This window comes from Ascaphus truei, chromosome 13 (genome assembly GCF_040206685.1).
Source record: "Ascaphus truei isolate aAscTru1 chromosome 13, aAscTru1.hap1, whole genome shotgun sequence".
NCBI lineage: Eukaryota > Metazoa > Chordata > Amphibia > Anura > Ascaphidae > Ascaphus > Ascaphus truei.
Genome location: NC_134495.1, coordinates 3,589,083 through 3,609,139, shown reverse-complemented (window position 1 = coordinate 3,609,139; position 20,057 = coordinate 3,589,083). Strand labels below are relative to the sequence as shown.

At 48.0% G+C, this 20,057-nt stretch overlaps 2 protein-coding genes across 3 annotated transcripts in view; one reads left to right on the top strand and one right to left on the bottom strand.

Moving 5' to 3' along the window:
- FBXW8 (F-box and WD repeat domain containing 8) overlaps positions 1–15,685 on the top strand; it is a 61,358-nt gene extending 45,673 nt beyond the window's left edge. Inside the window, exons 9-11 of one of the 2 annotated variants that reach the window (XM_075568110.1) lie at positions 7,743–7,916; positions 11,913–12,029; positions 13,270–15,685. In XM_075568110.1, coding sequence (XP_075424225.1) covers positions 7,743–7,916; positions 11,913–12,029; positions 13,270–13,414 — 436 coding nt within the window. In that variant the 3' untranslated portion in view covers positions 13,415–15,685. The remainder of the gene's footprint in view (positions 1–7,742; positions 7,917–11,912; positions 12,030–13,269) is intronic. The other variant, XM_075568111.1, reaches the window with a different exon arrangement.
- A 2,575-nt stretch (positions 15,686–18,260) lies between these two features.
- Positions 18,261–20,057, bottom strand: part of TESC (tescalcin) — a 56,096-nt gene continuing 54,299 nt past the window's right edge. The window contains exon 8 of the mRNA XM_075568108.1: positions 18,261–19,058. Coding sequence (XP_075424223.1) covers positions 18,981–19,058 — 78 coding nt within the window. The 3' untranslated portion in view covers positions 18,261–18,980. The remainder of the gene's footprint in view (positions 19,059–20,057) is intronic.

Below are 20,057 nucleotides of genomic sequence, written 5' to 3'. Positions count from 1 at the left end.
CTCTGTGCCATGTATATGTACTTTACCTTACAAGTAATGGAGATACACAATCTAGTTTGTCAACAAAATTGACTGAAATTAAATTAGATGAATCCCCATGTCCAAGGGCCACATCAAGACGCCCTGCGTGTCGCCAGGTGAAGGCACTGTCGTATACTACGATTAGTAACACACACACACACACACACACACACACACACACTGGTTACAAGTTGTTAACTGTTCAGTTGGGTGTATTGTGTTTCAGTCACCAGGCTCTATATTGCTAAGGATTATTCTGGTTCACTTTTTAACAAAATGACCATTCCGGATACTAATTGTCTTTTCATAGTATTGTAAAATCCATGTGAAGATGACAAAAAAGTCCTTTTGTTTTCCTGCAGATTCAGTAAAAATGACATAACATAAATTGATATAATGTAGAAGATTTACCCTTTGCAGTCATCTGCAGTTTAGTATTTAACTTTTTTAAAGATTGCAAGCAGTTTGGGTGCCAAAAACCTTCCACAGCTTGAAATATGGGGAGGAGAAGGAAAGGAAGCTAATAGTAGAGCACAGACTTGTGTGCCTCCCGAAACACTAATCTGTACGTAGAGAGATACTTGTGAACACACCTGAGAAATGGTTAACAGAAAAGAAAAAAGGCTAGTTGCGTATTTCAATCAGCAATCCTCCATACTTTTATTTTTTTAACCCCATTTTATTTACAACATTGGAACCAGGGTGAGATATACCGGGTTTAAATCAACCTTCAGGGTAAACCAAATGACTGTCACATTTCTGGCCAATAGGAAGCTGCAACATCGGCTCTGGCTTCCTAATGGACGGCCATTTAAATGCCCTTTAAAAAGAAAACAGGAAGTAATGCCGATAACTTAACCCAGCGGTGCGCAAACTGGGGCGCGACCCCCAGGGGGGGCGCGAGACTGCCGGCGGGGGGGCGCGGGGTTTACAGAGGCTTAAATTAAGTGCTGGGGGAGCTGCAGGGCCTCTGTAAACCTTTACTTACCTAGGCTCCGGCGGCTTCCTTCCTGCGTCGCCATGGCAACGCGGCGTCAAAATGACGCCGCGAGGTCATGTGACGTCACGTTGCTATGACAACGTGACGTCATGACTCCAGAGCGCAGGTAAGTGGCGGTTAGGAGGGGCGCGGGAGTGAGGACTGCCGGCAGGGGGGCGCAGGGAAAAAAGTTTGCGCCCCCCTGACTTAACCAGTAAGTATCTCTGGAACAAGGCGTCCCTAGGCAGGGCCGTCTAACAGCATTATAGCCCCCGGGCAAAGCCGTGCACTGGGCCCTGCCTACACAACCACTCACAGGAATCAAAATGTAAATTATCCATAAAATAAACTTATATGTATTGGTATCTCCAGACATGCAATGCAGACACGCCAACTCTCCGCTACAAGTCGTAACTTTTCTCCTTCTACCGAGTTAGCGGGAGATTTGAATGTTGTGGCGGGAGATTGGAAAATTAGTGTTAAATTCTAATCTGTGCATAGATTAGCGTGGGGCCCCTATTCTCGTGGGGCAACTGCGTGCCCATGCGTTAAGACGGCACTGTCCCTGGGGCTAAAATAGTTCCGTTCAGCTCCGGAGGACCTCCAGCTACTTTATATTCACTATTTTTTTATTTATTTTTTCGAAGCTCAAGTGACACAGGCGACACGGTCCTGGACAAGGCCACACATCTCTAATCCGCGTTATTCATGCAGGCGATATAGTGACGGTATAAAGCACTAAACTCTCAGCAGAAGGGATATCTTGCAGCAGATTGGGCAGAGTACTCTAAATTAGGTGACTTTCTTCCACTACAAATGTTTTAGGCTGAGTTAAACCACTCTGAATTGACCCTAGAAGATATTCAACACTCACTGGTCTTTCTATGGGCATTTCTAATGTGAAGTCGGTCTTACTGATTTCTAACATCATTTCTGAAAACCTGTCCTGTTGGTGGCCCTTGAGGACGGGAGTTGTCTGCCCCTGTGATGTTGAACATTTTGAATGATGTATGCTGATAATTTACCTCTTTTCAGCCCATATGATACTGCCGGTCATAAGGGCTCTTACCCAACTCGCCACTACCCCTCCTCCCTTTACCCCCTCCCCCCTCTCTTAACCTCCGCCTGTCTCCAGGACGGAGGAGAAGGGCAATGAGAAGATCATGTAGCTGGAGTGCCGGCTCAGATGCCAGAATTGCGACGTGTGCCACCGCTTTGTCATCGCTGCCCCGACCCAATGGGTCTTGACTGGAACTTGTGGAAAAATGTACTTGTCCATGATAAATAAAAGAGATAATACAAATACTTTAAGGGAATGGCCATTGATAAGTCACATTCATTAGTGGTTCATGTGTGTAGTGTTCAGTCCGCTGTTTCCCATACTGCGCCCTTTCATTTCCCATACTGTGCCCTTTCATTGCCCATACTGTGCCCTTTCATTTCCCATACTGTGCCCTTTCATTTCCCATACTGTGCCCTTTCATTTCCCATACTGTGCCCTTTCATTGCCCATACTGCGCCCTTTCATTTCCCATTCGGTGCCCTTTCATTGCCCATACTGTACCCTTTCATTTCCCATACTGCGCCCTTTCATTTCCCATACTGCGCCCTTTCATTTCCCATACTGCGCCCTTTCATTTCCCATACTGTGCCCTTTCATTGCACATACTGCGCCCTTTCATTTCCCATACGGTGCCCTTTCATTGCCCATACTGCGCCCTTTCATTTCCCATACTGCGCCCTTTCATTGCCCATACTGTACCCTTTCATTTCCCATACGGTGCCCTTTCATTGCCCATACTGCGCCCTTTCATTGCCCATACTGCGCCCTTTCATTGCCCATACTGCGCCCTTTCATTTCCCATACTGCGCCCTTTCATTGCCCATACTGCGCCCTTTCATTGCCCATACTGCGCCCTTTCATTTCCCATACTGTGCCCTTTCATTTCCCATACTGTGCCCTTTCATTTCCCATACTGTGCCCTTTCATTTCCCATACTGTGCCCTTTCATTTCCCATACTGTGCCCTTTCATTGCCCATACTGCGCCCTTTCATTTCCCATACGTTGCCCTTTCATTGCCCATACTGTACCCTTTCATTTCCCATACTGCGCCCTTTCATTTCCCATACTGTGCCCTTTCATTGCCCATACTGTGCCCTTTCATTGCCCATACTGCGCCCTTTCATTTCCCATACTGCGCCCTTTCATTGCCCATACTGTGCCCTTTCATTGCCCATACTGCGCCCTTTCATTGCCCATACTGCGCCCTTTCATTTCCCATACGGTGCCCTTTCATTGCCCATACTGTGCCCTTTCATTGCCCATACGGTGCCCTTTCATTTCCCATACTGCGCCCTTTCATTGCCCATACTGTACCCTTTCATTTCCCATACTGTGCCCTTTCATTGCCCATACTGCGCCCTTTCATTTCCCATACGGTGCCCTTTCATTTCCCATACGGTGCCCTTTCATTGCCCATACTGCGCCCTTTCATTTCCCATACGGTGCCCTTTCATTGCCCATACTGCGCCCTTTCATTTCCCATACTGCGCCCTTTCATTGCCATACTGCGCCCTTTCATTGCCCATACTGTGCCCTTTCATTGCCCATACTGTGCCCTTTCATTGCCCATACTGCGCCCTTTCATTGCCCATACTGCGCCCTTTCATTTCCCATACGGTGCCCTTTCATTTCCCATACTGCGCCCTTTCATTGCCCATACTGTGCCCTTTCATTGCCCATACGGTGCCCTTTCATTGCCCATACGGTGCCCTTTCATTGCCCATACGGTGCCCTTTCATTGCCCATACGGTGCCCTTTCATTGCCCATACTGTGCCCTTTCATTGCCCATACTGTGCCCTTTCATTGCCCATACTGCGCCCTTTCATTTCCCATACTGTGCCCTTTCATTGCCCATACTGTGCCCTTTCATTGCCCATACTGCGCCCTTTCATTTCCCATACTGTGCCCTTTCATTGCCCATACTGTGCCCTTTCATTTCCCATACTGCGCCCTTTCATTGCCCATACTGTACCCTTTCATTTCCCATACTGTGCCCTTTCATTGCCCATACTGCGCCCTTTCATTTCCCATACGGTGCCCTTTCATTTCCCATACGGTGCCCTTTCATTGCCCATACTGCGCCCTTTCATTTCCCATACTGTGCCCTTTCATTTCCCATACGGTGCCCTTTCATTGCCCATACTGCGCCCTTTCATTTCCCATACGGTGCCCTTTCATTTCCCATACTGCGCCCTTTCATTTCCCATACTGCGCCCTTTCATTGCCCATACTGCGCCCTCCCTTTGCCCATACTGCGCCCTTTCATTGCCCATACTGCGCCCTTTCATTGCCCATACTGCGCCCTTTCATTGCCCATACTGTGCCCTTTCATTGCCCATACTGTGCCCTTTCATTGCCCATACTGTGCCCTTTCATTGCCCATACTGCGCCCTTTCATTGCCCATACTGTGCCCTTTCATTGCCCATACTGTGCCCTTTCATTGCCCATACTGTGCCCTTTCATTGCCCATACTGTGCCCTTTCATTGCCCATACTGCGCCCTTTCATTGCCCATACTGCGCCCTTTCATTGCCCATACTGTGCCCTTTCATTGCCCATACTGTGCCCTTTCATTGCCCATACTGTGCCCTTTCATTGCCCATACTGCGCCCTTTCATTGCCCATACTGTGCCCTTTCATTGCCCATACTGTGCCCTTTCATTTCCCATACTGCGCCCTTTCATTGCCCATACTGCGCCCTTTCATTGCCCATACTGTGCCCTTTCATTGCCCATACTGTGCCCTTTCATTGCCCATACTGTGCCCTTTCATTGCCCATACTGTGCCCTTTCATTGCCCATACTGCGCCCTTTCATTGCCCATACTGCGCCCTTTCATTGCCCATACTGCGCCCTTTCATTTCCCATACTGCGCCCTTTCATTTCCCATACTGCGCCCTTTCATTTCCCATACTGCGCCCTTTCATTTCCCATACTGTGCCCTTTCATTGCCCATACTGCGCCCTTTCATTTCCCATACTGCGCCCTTTCATTTCCCATACTGCGCCCTTTCATTTCCCATACTGCGCCCTTTCATTTCCCATACTGCGCCCTTTCATTTCCCATACGGTGCCCTTTCATTTCCCATACTGCGCCCTTTCATTTCCCATACTGCGCCCTTTCATTTCCCATACTGCGCCCTTTCATTGCCTATACTGCGCCCTTTCATTGCCCATACTGTGCCCTTTCATTGCCCATACTGCGCCCTTTCATTGCCCATACTGCGCCCTTTCATTGCCCATACGGTGCCCTTTCATTTCCCATACGGTGCCCTTTCATTGCCCATACTGCACCCTTTCATTTCCCATACTGTACCCTTTCATTGCCCATACTGCGCCCTTTCACAGCTTTGTATTCTGTGCCATTTGAGACTTTATTTCCGGTAAAATATATGTGGCTGTTTTATGACACTATAATATTTGGAAGTATTACTAACTCAGCCCTCTTGGGTCTGTTGGTCTCTCATGTGGACACGTCTGCTAATCAGCTAAAAGGCTGCTCGGAGCTGTTAGTTTTGAAAACCTTTCTTACTGACACCTGTGGGACACCGTAGCATTTTTGAATTGCCCATCCAATCACTTTGGCAGTCTCCGCGCTCATTTGTCTTCCCCAGATTTTCTCCCAGTGGATACGTATGGTATAACTGGGAAAGTGAGCAGGTTCTAGCCAAATCAGGTTATCTCTAGGGGGCTTGTGATGTCTACAGGGCAAAGCGTAATCTATTAACCACGGAATGGCTTGTGGACCTGTTTTGAAGAAGGTTTACAACACACTTCTAAAGCACTAAAGTCATATTTGGCAAGTTGGAAAAAGAGGGGCGAGTTCCCAGCACTCACTGACGAATATTAATAAAAAGTTTGGATAGAGGATATGCCAAAGAAAATGTGATAAATGGATATATCAAATGAAGCAAAAAGTCAACAACTTGGATCATGCGACACGCATAAGTACAAAATCAAATAAGGCAATAAAGAAACTCGCAGTGAATGGGGAAAAGGAGAAAACACAGGGAAAGGGAGGGAGGACAAGAGAAATCACAAAGGGGAGGGGGGGGGGAAAGGATGGGGTGGGACAGGGAAAAATAGGGGGGAAACATTTTGGGGCAATGGCCCCTTCCTCATGCCCGTTCCTAGAGGTACTTCCCTATACCCTATGTAAAAAAGAAACGCAAATCCCAAATGAGACTAATGGTCAACTGAAGTTCGTGATGAGTAGACAGAGCAATCAAATTGTCAAATAATATGCCCAAAGCAATTACCCAGAGCGTTCAGCAGTGTGCGAGGAGAAGGAGGTTATTTTATATACTGCCCTTGGTTCAGCAGTGTGCGAGGAGAAGGAGGTTATTTTATATACTGCCCTTGGTTCAGCAGTGTGCGAGGAGAAGGAGGTTATTTTATATACTGCCCTTGGTTCAGCAGTGTGCGAGGAGAAGGAGGTTATTTTATATACTGCCCTTGGTTCAGCCGTTGTTATGATGATTCCGAAGTTCCCTTCTGCATGTCCTCCTGTTGTGTCTGCAATAGGGATGCTCCAGCTCAGCCATACAGCTCAGCCAAGTGAATAGGCCATGAGATGTCTTATGGATTAACACGGCTTGGTAAATAAGACACTTTAATGTCAGAGGGCATATAAAGATGAACGTATTGTTCTGTGGTTAATTGATGGCTGTTGTGCTGTTTTCTTTAGCATTAAAAGAAGTGTAAATAATGTCACCAATACATTTAAAAATATACACCCGTTTGGGGCATTTTACCTTCTGACAATCTATTTTGTATGACCTCTGCAGTTTGTGTATTGTACTAATATCTCCTACAATTTTGTAGCTTTTTGGGGTATATAAAATGGCGGCTGTGCCTTCAATGAAGTAGTATTTTGCAGTCTATGGATTGCATGCCTATTCTAACTAAAGATATACACACGTATAGTTTCAGAGGAGAAATATAAACAATAAAACAGAATGCATCCTTCAGACAGCAGAGCATGCTGCCAGTTTTACATGAAGGCATAATTGCTGAGATGTATTTTGCATACTTTCCTTTTTCATTGAATTAAATAAATGAACATTGCTGAACTGCTACAGAGACCCCTGCCCAGGTGGTGCATCTGAAGACCCCTGTGCGATGTGTCCTGGCACATTAACGTGTCTCGTGGCATAATACTGCTTGGTAAATATGGGCACAGCCCTGCGCACGAGCTCATGCTGCCGTTATCCACTAGCATCACATATAAAAAATACTGTACTTTCAATCACCAGTATTTATGGAGTAACATTCCCATGCGTAATGGACCTTTCCCGGACCTGAAACCTCTCTCTGTTTATTACATCAACTAACACAACATGGAAACCCCACCTCCGCTACGCCTGATCTGAATAAGGGACTTGTGAGGTCTGCAAAGCTATGTAAACTGTACAACTATATCTATTATGTTGGCCTATTAACCCTTCAGTGCCAGAATACCTCTGCAATGTGTGGTACCTTTTAACCACTTCAATGCCAAAGTGCATACACTTGATCAGGATTGTTATGGATTCTAGAACTGCGTACTAAAACTGCACAGATCTGATACAGGCATTGAACAGTTCCTGTAAATGTGTTATAGTGTGGTGGCTTTTAAAATACTGTGGTTAAGTTCAGGTGTGTACAATGCGTAATCACTGGAGCTGCGTGTTCCCGCAGGGTGCGTGTGTATGACATGCGATGCAGTAAGTCTCTGTGCTCCTTCTATGCCCATCACCTGGGGGTGTCGGCAGCATGTATGGATGACTGGAAGGTTATCTCCGGAGGCGAGGAGGGTCTGACCTGCGTCTGGGACCAGAGAATGGGCACCAAGCTGTGGGAGATGCACGCCAGGTAACCCACAATGCATTACTCGTGACCGTTAGATCTCCTTCCTAACAGTGATACCGGAGGATTTAATTTCTGATGACCTGACGTACAGCTCAGGCTGCTGGTATCACAAGATATCGGATAGCTGTGACACCATTGCCTTGTGACTCCTAACTCAGCCTGCTCTCTGTCATTTTTCCCTCCACCCTGGCCCGTTCTCATATTTCCTCCCCTCCCCCCCCCTGCAGTCTCGTATCCGTGTCGTCCCCCCCCCCCCGGCCTGGTCTCGTATCCCTCCCCCCCGGCCTGGTCTCGTATCCCCCCCGGGTCTGTTCTCGTATCCCCCCCCCCCCCGGCCTGGTCTCGTATCCCCCCCCACCCCCCGGCTTGGTCTCGTATCCCCCCCCGGGTCTGTTCTCGTATCCCCCCCCCCCCGGCCTGCTCTCGTATCCCTTCCCCCCCGGCCTGCTCTCGTATCCCTCCCCCCCCAGCCTGGTCTCGTATCCCTTCCCCCCCCCAGCCTGCTCTCGTATCCCCCCCCCCGGCCTGCTCTCGTATCCCTCCCCCCCCCAGCCTGGTCTCGTATCCCTTCCCCCCCCCCCCCCCCTGGCCTGGTCTCGTATCCCTTCCCCCCGGCCTGCTCTCGTATCCCTTCCCCCCCGGCCTGCTCTCGTATCCCTCCCCCCCCCAGCCTGGTCTCGTATCCCTCCCCCCCCCAGCCTGGTCTCGTATCCCTTCCCCCCGGCCTGCTCTCGTATCCCTTCCCCCCCGGCCTGCTCTCGTATCCCTCCCCCCCCCCCCAGCCTGGTCTCGTATCCCTCCCCCCCCCCCCCCAGCCTGGTCTCGTAACCCTCCCCCCCCCCGGCCTGGTCTCCTATCCCTCCCCCCCCCCCGCCTTGGTCTCGTATCGCTCCCCCCCGCCCTGGTCTCGTATCCCTCCCCCCCGCCCTGGTCTCGTATCCCCTCCCCCCCGGCCTGGTCTCGTATCCCCTCCCCCCCGGCCTGGTCTCGTATTCCTCCCCCCCCCCCCCCCAGCCTGGTCTCGTATCCCTCCCCCCCGGCCTGGTCTCGTATCCCTCCCCCCCGGCCTGGTCTCGTATCCCTCCCCCCGACCTGGTCTCGTTCCCCTCCTCCCCTCCCCCCACCCCCCCGGCCTTGTAATGAAGGCATTTGACGATGTGTAATTATTGCATGGCCGCTCTGCATTTTCATGCCACCGGGTGGCGCTGTGCGATTTTTGTTTGGCAAGAATGAGAAAAGTACTAATGAGGAAACTGATTGAACTGCCTGCATGGGGCTGCAGCTAGGTGTGGGGGGGGGGGGGGGGGAGGGTTAATACATTTCTACATGATGCTAATGTATGTATGGTACGGATTTTGTATGCACAGCACCTGCAGTCCTGCCTATGACAGGGACACGAGTCCTTCCATCAGTTCTGAACCCAAATCTCCGGGATTCCTTACAAACCCTGAGTGGTCTAAATGTGAGGCTTCTGTATCTCTGCACAGGTCTCCTTCTGTATCTCTGCACAGGTCTCCTTCTGTATCTCTGCACAGGTCTCCTTCTGTATCTCTGCACAGGTCTCCTTCTGTATCTCTGCACAGGTCTCCTTCTGTATCTCTGCACAGGTCTCCTTCTGTATCTCTGCACAGGTCTCCTTCTGTATCTCTGCACAGGCCTCCTTCTGTATCTCTGCACAGGTCTCCTTCTGTATCTCTGCACAGGTGCCCTGCTGTATCTCTGCACACGTCTCCTTCTGTATATCTGCACAGGTCTCCTTCTGTATCTCTGCACAGGTCTCCTTCTGTATCTCTGCACAGGTCTCCTTCTGTATCTCTGCACAGGTCTCCTTCTGTATCTCTGCACAGGTCTCCTTCTGTATCTCTGCACAGGCCTCCTTCTGTATCTCTGCACAGGTCTCCTTCTGTATCTCTGCACAGGTCTCCTTCTGTATCTCTGCACAGGTCTCCTGCTGTATCTCTGCACAGGTCTCCTTCTGTATCTCTGCACAGGTCTCCTTCTGTATCTCTGCACAGGTCTCCTTCTGTATCTCTGCACAGGTACCCTGCTGTATCTCTGCACAGGTCTCCTTCTGTATCTCTGCACAGGTCTCCTTCTGTATCTCTGCACAGGCCTCCTTCTGTATCTCTGCACAGGTCTCCTTCTGTATCTCTGCACAGGTCTCCTTCTGTATCTCTGCACAGGTCTCCTGCTGTATCTCTGCACAGGTCTCCTTCTGTATCTCTGCACAGGTCTCCTTCTGTATCTCTGCACAGGTCTCCTTCTGTATCTCTGCACAGGTGCCCTGCTGTATCTCTGCACAGGCCTCCTTCTGTATCTCTGCACAGGTCTCCTGCTGTATCTCTGCACAGGTCTCCTTCTGTATCTCTGCACAGGTTTCCTGCTGTATCTCTGCACACGTCTCCTTCTGTATATCTGCACAGGTCTCCTTCTGTATCTCTGCACAGGTCTCCTTCTGTATCTCTGCACAGGTCTCCTGCTGTATCTCTGCACAGGTCTCCTTCTGTATCTCTGCACAGGTCTCCTTCTGTATCTCTGCACAGGTCTCCTGCTGTATCTCTGCACAGGTCTCCTGCTGTATCTCTGCACAGGTCTCCTTCTGTATCTCTGCACAGGTCTCCTGCTGTATCTCTGCACAGGTCTCCTGCTGTATCTCTGCACAGGTCTCCTTCTGTATCTCTGCACAGGTCTCCTTCTGTATCTCTGCACAGGTCTCCTGCTGTATCTCTGCACAGGTCTCCTTCTGTATCTCTGCACAGGTCTCCTTCTGTATCTCTGCACAGGTCTCCTGCTGTATCTCTGCACAGGTCTCCTGCTGTATCTCTGCACAGGTCTCCTTCTGTATCTCTGCACAGGTCTCCTGCTGTATCTCTGCACAGGTCTCCTGCTGTATCTCTGCACAGGTCTCCTTCTGTATCTCTGCACAGGTCTCCTTCTGTATCTCTGCACAGGTCTCCTGCTGTATCTCTGCACAGGTCTCCTTCTGTATCTCTGCACAGGTCTCCTTCTGTATCTCTGCACAGGTCTCCTGCTGTATCTCTGCACAGGTCTCATGCTGTATCTCTGCACAGGTCTCCTGCTGTATCTCTGCACAGGTCTCCTTCTGTATCTCTGCACAGGTCTCCTTCTGTATCTCTGCACAGGTCTCCTGCTGTATCTCTGCACAGGTCTCCTTCTGTATCTCTGCACAGGTCTCCTTCTGTATCTCTGCACAGGTCTCCTGCTGTATCTCTGCACAGGTCTCCTGCTGTATCTCTGCACAGGTCTCCTTCTGTATCTCTGCACAGGTCTCCTGCTGTATCTCTGCACAGGTCTCCTGCTGTATCTCTGCACAGGTCTCCTTCTGTATCTCTGCACAGGTCTCCTTCTGTATCTCTGCACAGGTCTCCTGCTGTATCTCTGCACAGGTCTCCTTCTGTATCTCTGCACAGGTCTCCTTCTGTATCTCTGCACAGGTCTCCTGCTGTATCTCTGCACAGGTCTCATGCTGTATCTCTGCACAGGTCTCCTGCTGTATCTCTGCACAGGTCTCCTTCTGTATCTCTGCACAGGTCTCCTGCTGTATCTCTGCACAGGTCTCCTGCTGTAGCACAGTTGTGTTGAGCCATTATATGTAACTGTGCTGATGAGACACGGAGACATTACACATTACAATAGTATACTTGGCTGTAACTATAATTTGACATTATCATGGTACCTGGAATTAAGCCAAACATAACATTTCCTCTCAGAATGGCTGTATCATTGGCCCATCTTCAGCATGCTGAGAAGCCATCTTCTTACTAGGGAACCTTTAAGCCCTGCTCACTTGAATGGTCCTTAAAGATTTACTGGCATGGAGAAAATGGCACATTGTAATGGGGCCTTTGAACTGCGTGGGAATCCATATGCAGCATGTTGAAATCTCCTCCTGTAGAGGAATAGTAATTGTGTAGGGGTAGATCTATCCTCCTATGCAATGCGTAGGCGATTTCTGTATGCACTCTGTGTCCCTTACAGACACCCCGTCCGGTACATCTGGTTCAACAGCCACAGCCTGGTCACAGCGAACATTCCTGACGAGAAGAATCCCCGTGGGGCCAGCATCATGGACGATGACCTTACAGCTCACCGCCGGTACAGACACCAATACACGGAGGGAGGCGGGGGGGGGGGGGTCCTCACTGTCCTTAACCAGGCGCTTTCTCTTTCACCTCCCACTCGTCACACGGCCTGGCACCTCCCACTCGTCACACGGCCTGGTACCTCCCACTTACCTCTAACTCATCACACGGCCTGGCACCTCCCACTCGTCACACGGCCTGGTACCTCCCACTTACCTCTAACTCGTCGCACGGCCTGGTACCTCCCACTTACCTCTAACTCATCACACGGCCTGGTTCCTCCCACTTACCTCTAACTCGTCGCACGGCCTGGTACCTCCCACTTACCTCTAACTCGTCGCACGGCCTGGTACCTCCCACTTACCTCTAACTCATCACACGGCCTGGTACCTCCCACTTACCTCTAACTCATCACACGGCCTGGTACCTCCCACTTACCTCCCACTCATCACACGGTCTGGCACCTCCCACTTACCTCTAACTCGTCGCACGGCCTGGTACCTCCCACTTACCTCTAACTCATCACACGGCCTGGTACCTCCCACTTACCTCTAACTCATCACACGGCCTGGTACCTCCCACTTACCTCCCACTCATCACACGGTCTGGCACCTCCCACTTACCTCTAACTCATCACACGGCCTGGTACCTCCCACTTACCTCCCACTCATCACACGGTCTGGCACCTCCCACTTACCTCTAACTCATCACACGGCCTGGCAGCTCCCACTTACCTCTAACTCATCACACGGCCTGGTACCTCCCACTTACCTCTAACTCATCACATGGTCTGGCACCTCCCACTTACCTCTAACTCATCACATGGTCTGGCACCTCCCACTTACCTCCCACTCGTCCCACAGCCTGGCACCTGCCACTCATCCCACGGCCAGGGATCCCCCACTCTAACTGCTTTTACCTTGCATTAAAATCTGTGTGAAAGTGCATGGCCAGCAGACCTACTCGGAGAGAAATTTGAAAGTGTTTTACGTCCCTTAAGCCATTGTTTTGTTTGGTATCAGTGTATGTTGTACAAGGCCCTCCCCCTTCTCCCCCTTCTCCTGCAGGGAGCAAAACACCTTCTGCTTTTCAGTAAATATTTGTTTCTTTGAAAATGTAATCTTTTGATTAACTACAATCAATGTGTCCGAGTACTGTATACCAGTTTATATTACGTTGTTTACAGAATGTATGACTATACCTGCAATTCTGTAGCTGCTAATGGAGGTGATATTTTGCTGTTTTCTATGCAGGCATCGAGGCACGATCAGTGTATACGAGTTTGCAGTGGAGCAGCGGTCCCATGAGAGCATCCTCCCAATTTGTCGCTCCTCCTACATTGAGACCACTGGGTATAATTACAACATCGGCCTTGCAGTGCCATACGACCTTGTGTAGAGCTGCCAGTGACCTTGAAGAGTAAGCTGGGAATGATCCGGTTCCTGGATAGCTGTCTGCTGTACAGTAGTTCCAGAGCTGTGGAACTTTGCAGTGAAATGTGTGACTCCGGGAACCAGCTGGACAGGCATCACTTTAAACAAGGGTTCATGCTGAAGGGATACATTGTATTACAAAATAGGACAGCAAATTGCTGCAAAAACTAGAACCTTACTGTGATGTGGAAGCACCTTTGTAACCGTTTTGCTTCCAGCTGGGCTTGCAACACATTGCGTTGCTGTTTGACGGAGCATATTTCCACATCACTTGCTTTGTCTACCTCTCACAGACCCAGGAACCGGTATCTGGAATCTGTCCACTGCCAGTGTCTATATACACTGTAAGTAACCGCCAGCAGGTACAAATGTCATTTAAAAGCAATTTAATGAAGTCGGATCAGGAGATTTGGCCGCAGGTTACTTTTCTCATCTTTACCGGTGTTCCCACAGTCAAGAAATTGAAAATCCAAGCGACTTACAAAGGACACCAGGATTTATATCGCATAAGGCTCCTCGGTGGGTAATTCACATTTATGTAACCCTTTCTCTGTCGGAAGACCGGTGTTCCCGGCTCTGCAAACACATGATCGCTTGGGAGAGCAGTCACATGGGTGCGTCCGTCCCCCAGTGACGCGACGAGCGGGATCTTCCCTTAACATGAGCAATAATGTCACGCCCTAAGCACCGGCCACATGACGTTCAGCGAGTGTCATTAGGGCGTCTTTAGGGTTAAAGCACATGAGCGGAACCACAGATTGTGTTACGTGACCCTGTTTGTATCCTTTAAAGCTGGATCTCCCCTGCACGGCTGTTTTTTTAAGATGTTTTCACCATATTGTACAGTAAGGTCAGCCCTTTTCCTGTTCAGCAATTTCTAAACTGGTTTTGGGCTAATTTTGCAGGAATAAAACAAAGTTAACAAGGCTGCTAAGCCCTCTCTCCCATCGTGCAGTCACTGGACTTCAAACACCAGAGGAGCTTTTATTTTAGTAAGACCGGTTTTGTAAGTCTATTTGAAATCTAAATGGAAAACAGCTCTGTGCTGCCTAGTGGGGAACAAACGGCACGTAACTCTACAGCAGGCTTTGGGCCTTTATTTTAAATAAAAATAAAACTAGGATACAAATAAGATTGGTAAACCTGCTTTAAAAGACATTAGCCAATAGCACCGTGGCAGGCCTGTCATCACCATTAGGATTAACTGCCAGACTGGTATATCCGTCCCTTCCTAACATAGTAAAAGTCTGACCTACAAATGCACCAATATTTTTATAGTAAACCTTTCTATACGTTTCTACTACATATGTCATCTGCCCCCAAGTGCTGTGTCTTGGCATGTTAACACCTGTTCTAATTGTAGTGCCAGACATTTTGAAACCTTGTATCACAATGAATATTTGTTTTTATACTGGTTGTCAATCTTATGTAAGTACCGTATGTATGTATGTATGTATGTATGTATGTATGTATGTATGTGTATATATATATGTATCTGCCTGGCAAAGCATTGCTGGTTTTCTGTTGATCATTTTAATCAAATTGAAGAAACTTGTTTCAAATTTCACCTCTGACAATTTGATGCACAGAAACTCAGAAATAATGGCTATAGATTTCTTCATGTATAGCACCTTATAAATACGCCTATATAATACGTAATGCACCAAGGATATTCTGCTGTTGCAAGGGCCCCAGATATCTGATCATGATACAGATTCAGGAGATGCAGAGCTGCATTGGTGCACAGTCTAAATAACCCTATGTGTCGCTTTAGCCCCAAAATAGCCAGCTTTGGAGCTGTGGATTTTATTTCTAATTGGGCATTACTTTTAGTGGTTTTAGGGGTGATTTCTTTTATATACAGAACCTGGACAGTAAGGTAAATTTGATTTCAACAGCAATATGCTAAAGGAAATACAGATACTTGCTGTAGTATTATAGGGCTATGCACCAAAGTACCCAGACTGCAATATTTATACATAGACTGAGGTCAGAATCACTAAATGGTGCTAAGCCTTAGGGCACCTAGTGGCCCATTCCCAGGCAGGGGCCAGAGGGCCCCTTACAGTTTAGCAGTGTTTGGTAAATATTACCACGGTTCCCATAGTATGCAAACAGCAACCGCTAAATTCCTTATTTGTAATCTAGATGTTGCTTCCTTTTCTGAACATTTCCTGGCAGAGAGAGTAAGCTGATCTTTTTCTGGGGAATGGAATAAAGTCTGTTTTTATTTGTTTCCATGTTAAACGAGCCTTATTTGTGTCTGTTTACATTGTTTAGTGAATAAGTATAAGACTGCGTTACATAGGCAGTGTTTTGCAACTAGAGGGTGAGTGGTGGATTTGGGTGAGGTCTGATGAGCAGGGATGGCCCAAGACTTTACAAATCTTCCAGGGCTGGCCATGCTCAAAAAAAAGTTATTTGGAGGTGAAAGCAGAAAGCGGCCCTTCCCCTTGGGCTAGTGTAGGTAGTCAAACGTTTATTCATCACTAAATAATTGGCTTACCCACACGCCTACAATGAGATTAATGTGTCCAAATCGAAGAAGCAGCATAGAACCTCCTACCTTCAATGCTCATTCAAACCCTGTGTTAATTACCTGTCTCAGCCTGCCTGGCAGCCAGTACCCTCCTGGCAAAGACACCTTGCAGAGGACTTCTCATTTATACAAGTCTTCTCCTGGGTTCGGCTGTGTTACTTCGGGTAAGTGGTTGCCAGGCGGCTGTTCTATTTATAATGCAAGTTTCTATTTTCACAAAGGATCATAACCTCTTCACTCCTAACCTATCAATCACTGGTCTAAGAAGAGGCTCCTGTAAATGTTCAGCAAGTTTAATCTTCCGTTCTGAAAGCTGCATGCCTATGAAATGATAGATGAAGTGCCAAGTTACTTAACAAGATATATAGTTGCAAACATTATTACCCTGTCACATGGCAGCACAATGAACATGATTAATATCAAGCTTCACACACAGAGGATGACTGCAGTTTGATAATGTTTTTGTTGCTGACGCGTGCTATATTCTAATCACAAATATGGAGGGTGGGTGATAATGAACAGTAAGATGGGAGGAGGATATCAGACAGTTGCATGAAGCCTGGATAGTCATGCTCACTGTTGCATGATAACCACCCACCCGCTGAAACCTGCTTTTCTGGTCCCGTCAATACACCTGGGAAATATTATTCATACAGTAAGAGGTTTCAGAATGATGTGCAATTGTTTAAAACTCCACACTGCAGCTATAAACTACACAGCAAGCAAATGGAGGTCCATAAATATACTCCATTAGCCAGTGCCTATTCTCTTCAAAAATTCCTCCTGTTCATGAACTCAGAATATCAGTGAGCAATGCAGTAAGCATGCCAGGTGCTGACAGCTTTCAGAAGTGTTAGGCTAAGGCCCCGGTATCTCCGCTGTAACGCGCGCCCGCGATATTGGTGGCGCGTTCAGCCGATTCCCCGGTCTGCAGCTCACTGCAGGAAGAGAGACTGGGGGGGGGGCGTGGCGGAGGAGTGACGGGGGCGCGGCCATGACGTCACCCGGCAGGTTCGCCCTCATTGGCTGAACCGCCGGGGGGCGTGCCTAATCGCTCGACGCGAGTCCTGCTCTCAATTCTAATGAGAGCAGGAGCAGCTCTCGCCCGAGCGCTGCGGCCCCCCCTCGCAGCGGGCCCGGCGCCATTGAGGGGAGGGCTCTCGTCCGTGCAGCGTCCGCCATAGCGGATGCTGTAGTAGGCAGCGGGGGCAAGGCCTAAGGCTTGTAATAGAGTGCGCACGTGCGTCTGATGATTGCTGGGTGTGAGGCTGCAGTTGCTATACTTGAGATGTGCGGCCGTGAGCGTGCGCGCGGCAGACCTGTGAAAATACAAGAAATTTGTATTTCCGCGCTGCGAGCCCATCACAGTGCGGTCTAACGCTGTGATGTCATAGCCACGCCCTCTAGCCGCACGCGTCACCGCTTATGCTATAGCAACTAACCGCGCTCTGCACGCACAACGCTGGGCACACGCACACCACCGCGTACTATAAAACAAGCCTAAGGTCGCGCCTATAGTGCCATCGACGGCGACACGACGGGTTACGTCACCCAAGTTATATTTCGCCGGGCGGCGGCATCGCGGGTTTCCGGCCATTTGATTGGTTCAAGAGCAGTCACGTGAGGCGACAGCCCTTGAAAAATCAAATTTTGCCGGCTACCAGTTTTCGCGATGTCGCATTGTCACCGTCGCGCTAACTATAAGCGCACGCGGCGGCAATGCATTTGTTTTCGGGCAACGTCGCGACGCCGACACTATAAGCGCGGCCTAAGGCTTGTTATATAGTACGCGCTGGTGCGCGTTTAATTGCTATAGCATGCACGGCTAGAGGGCATGGCTATGACATCACAGCGTTAGGCTGCGCTGTGATTGGCTCGCAGCGCAAAAATACAAATTTCTTGTATTTTCACAGATCTGCCGCGCACGCTCACGGACGCACGCGTCTCAAGTATAGCAACTGCAGGCTCACTCCCAGCAATAATCATTGACGCGCGCACTCTATTACAAGCCTTAGAAAGTGACAGTGGGAGTCACTCATGGTCTGAATATTTAGGATTGAAGGAAGAAAAATAGCAGGAGTTATTCAAAAAAAAAAAAACAACACATTGAATTAGTAGAGTTCACTTGTCAGGTTTTAGATATAATTGAGAAATATTAATCAGTTTTCCTTTATCCATTAATAATTCAGATGTAAGAATAAAAATAATCTTATGGATTTAATAACGGGATTTTATTTTCATTTAGGCACATTTGAAATAAATTGTCCCCACCGTGTGTCCTTCACCTTTATTTTATAAACAATTACTTGACATCAAAAGGACAATAATAATCTCTAAGGCAGTGTAAAAACTTCTTAGGTCTGAAATTGGAATTATAGATAACACAGTTTTATCCAAATTCTACTAAAAGCCCAACACACCGCGTATGCCTCACTGGTATTGAATTCCATATTACATATGTCACACCATTTGGGTTTTTTAATACTTCATGGATTATTTCGGTCACTAGGCTCTCTATCTGCAGTATGTGTGCAATTCCCAGTGTTTTGTATTTCTACACAGAAGGTACAAATTGAGTCAAACACAGAAACACTCTCGTTACTGCAAAACTGCTGAATTTTATATATTTCAGAACATTCAAGCTAATATAGCTTGTGTGAAATAAAACTATGCAGCATTGCATGGAATTGGGATGTACAATTACTTGCATAAACATGAGCGGATCTAGAGCATCCAGACAGCATACCCTTATGCACTATTACTCCCGTACAAAGAGTTACAGAACGTTGCACTGCTCAGTAGCGCACTGCTATATCATGTAGAGCAGCAGAATATGGTAAACCCTTCACCATTGGAGAAATAAAGACCAGCTGCATAAAAAGTCTTTGCTAAAGTAACATCCCCAACTTATCGCCTCAGTTTAAAGGTCAACAGGTAGTTTAAGTTTCTCTAAAATCCCAATTTGTGCCACGAACCGCATGCGATACAGTAATCAGCGACAGGACGGTATAGTCTCCATGTTCAGGAATCTTATGTGCATTTTGGTTTCAATATCCATTCCAGCCCAGATCTAGAAAAGGAGAAATGGTGGTATTAAATCAACAATAAAACTATCTCCAATAACTCAGAAATCTGTCAGTACATGATATGGGGTAGACCGGTGTTGAGGAAAGGGGAGGGCCCTGCAGGAGAGAATGGAGGGGGGGCAGCAAGGAAAGGGGAGGGCCCGGCTTGCCTGCACAGAGTGGAAACTAGTGTTGCCGACAGGGAGGCCTGTGTGCCCCCCCCCCCCCTGTCGGCAGCCCTGAATGTATGTGAGTATACCCCTGGGTATAGCTTGAATCTTACTATATAGTACATCCAGCTAAATAATTCCTCCAGTGTTTGTGTTCTGTAAGAATATTTTCCTTAGTAAATATGGCCCTAAGACACCTCACTTGAGTGAACAGATTTAAGTTCACATAAGGTACCTTCTGGCACCAAAATGTGGATTATGGAAAAGAACGTTAGTAAATATGGGCCAAAATGTATAAAAATACAGTATCTTTATACAGCTGCAGTACTTGGTTGCAAAGGTTCACAGCTGCTTTGCAATAAAATTGTAAATAATGTAAAAGTGTGAGAACCCCAGCCCTTCGCCCATACATACACCCAGCCATGCACGCAGTAGGAAACGCATGCAACTGCTCTTATCTGGAGTTCTGAAATGATATCTTTATGAACTGCAACAATCGCTAGTGCCAGGCAGTGTTGTGACAAAGAGAATGGCAGCATATGTAACGCCTTGGTTTACTTTATACGAGTACTGGCTCCATGTGCTTCCACATATGAATAAAACAGAAACAAGTAAACGAGGTGGCAGAACCTTCTACAGTAATAACTACACGGTTCTGCCATCTCTCAGGTTTGTTTTTGGAATAGCTGTGGCCAATAAAAGTGGTAGGAACAGTGGAATCATTGGGCAACTATGTAAACTAAACCGAATACTTCACATTCCTGCATATGCCTTTGGAATTGTCCTATGCATACAGGATTTTATGGATACAAGAACATTATTTCTTTAATACTG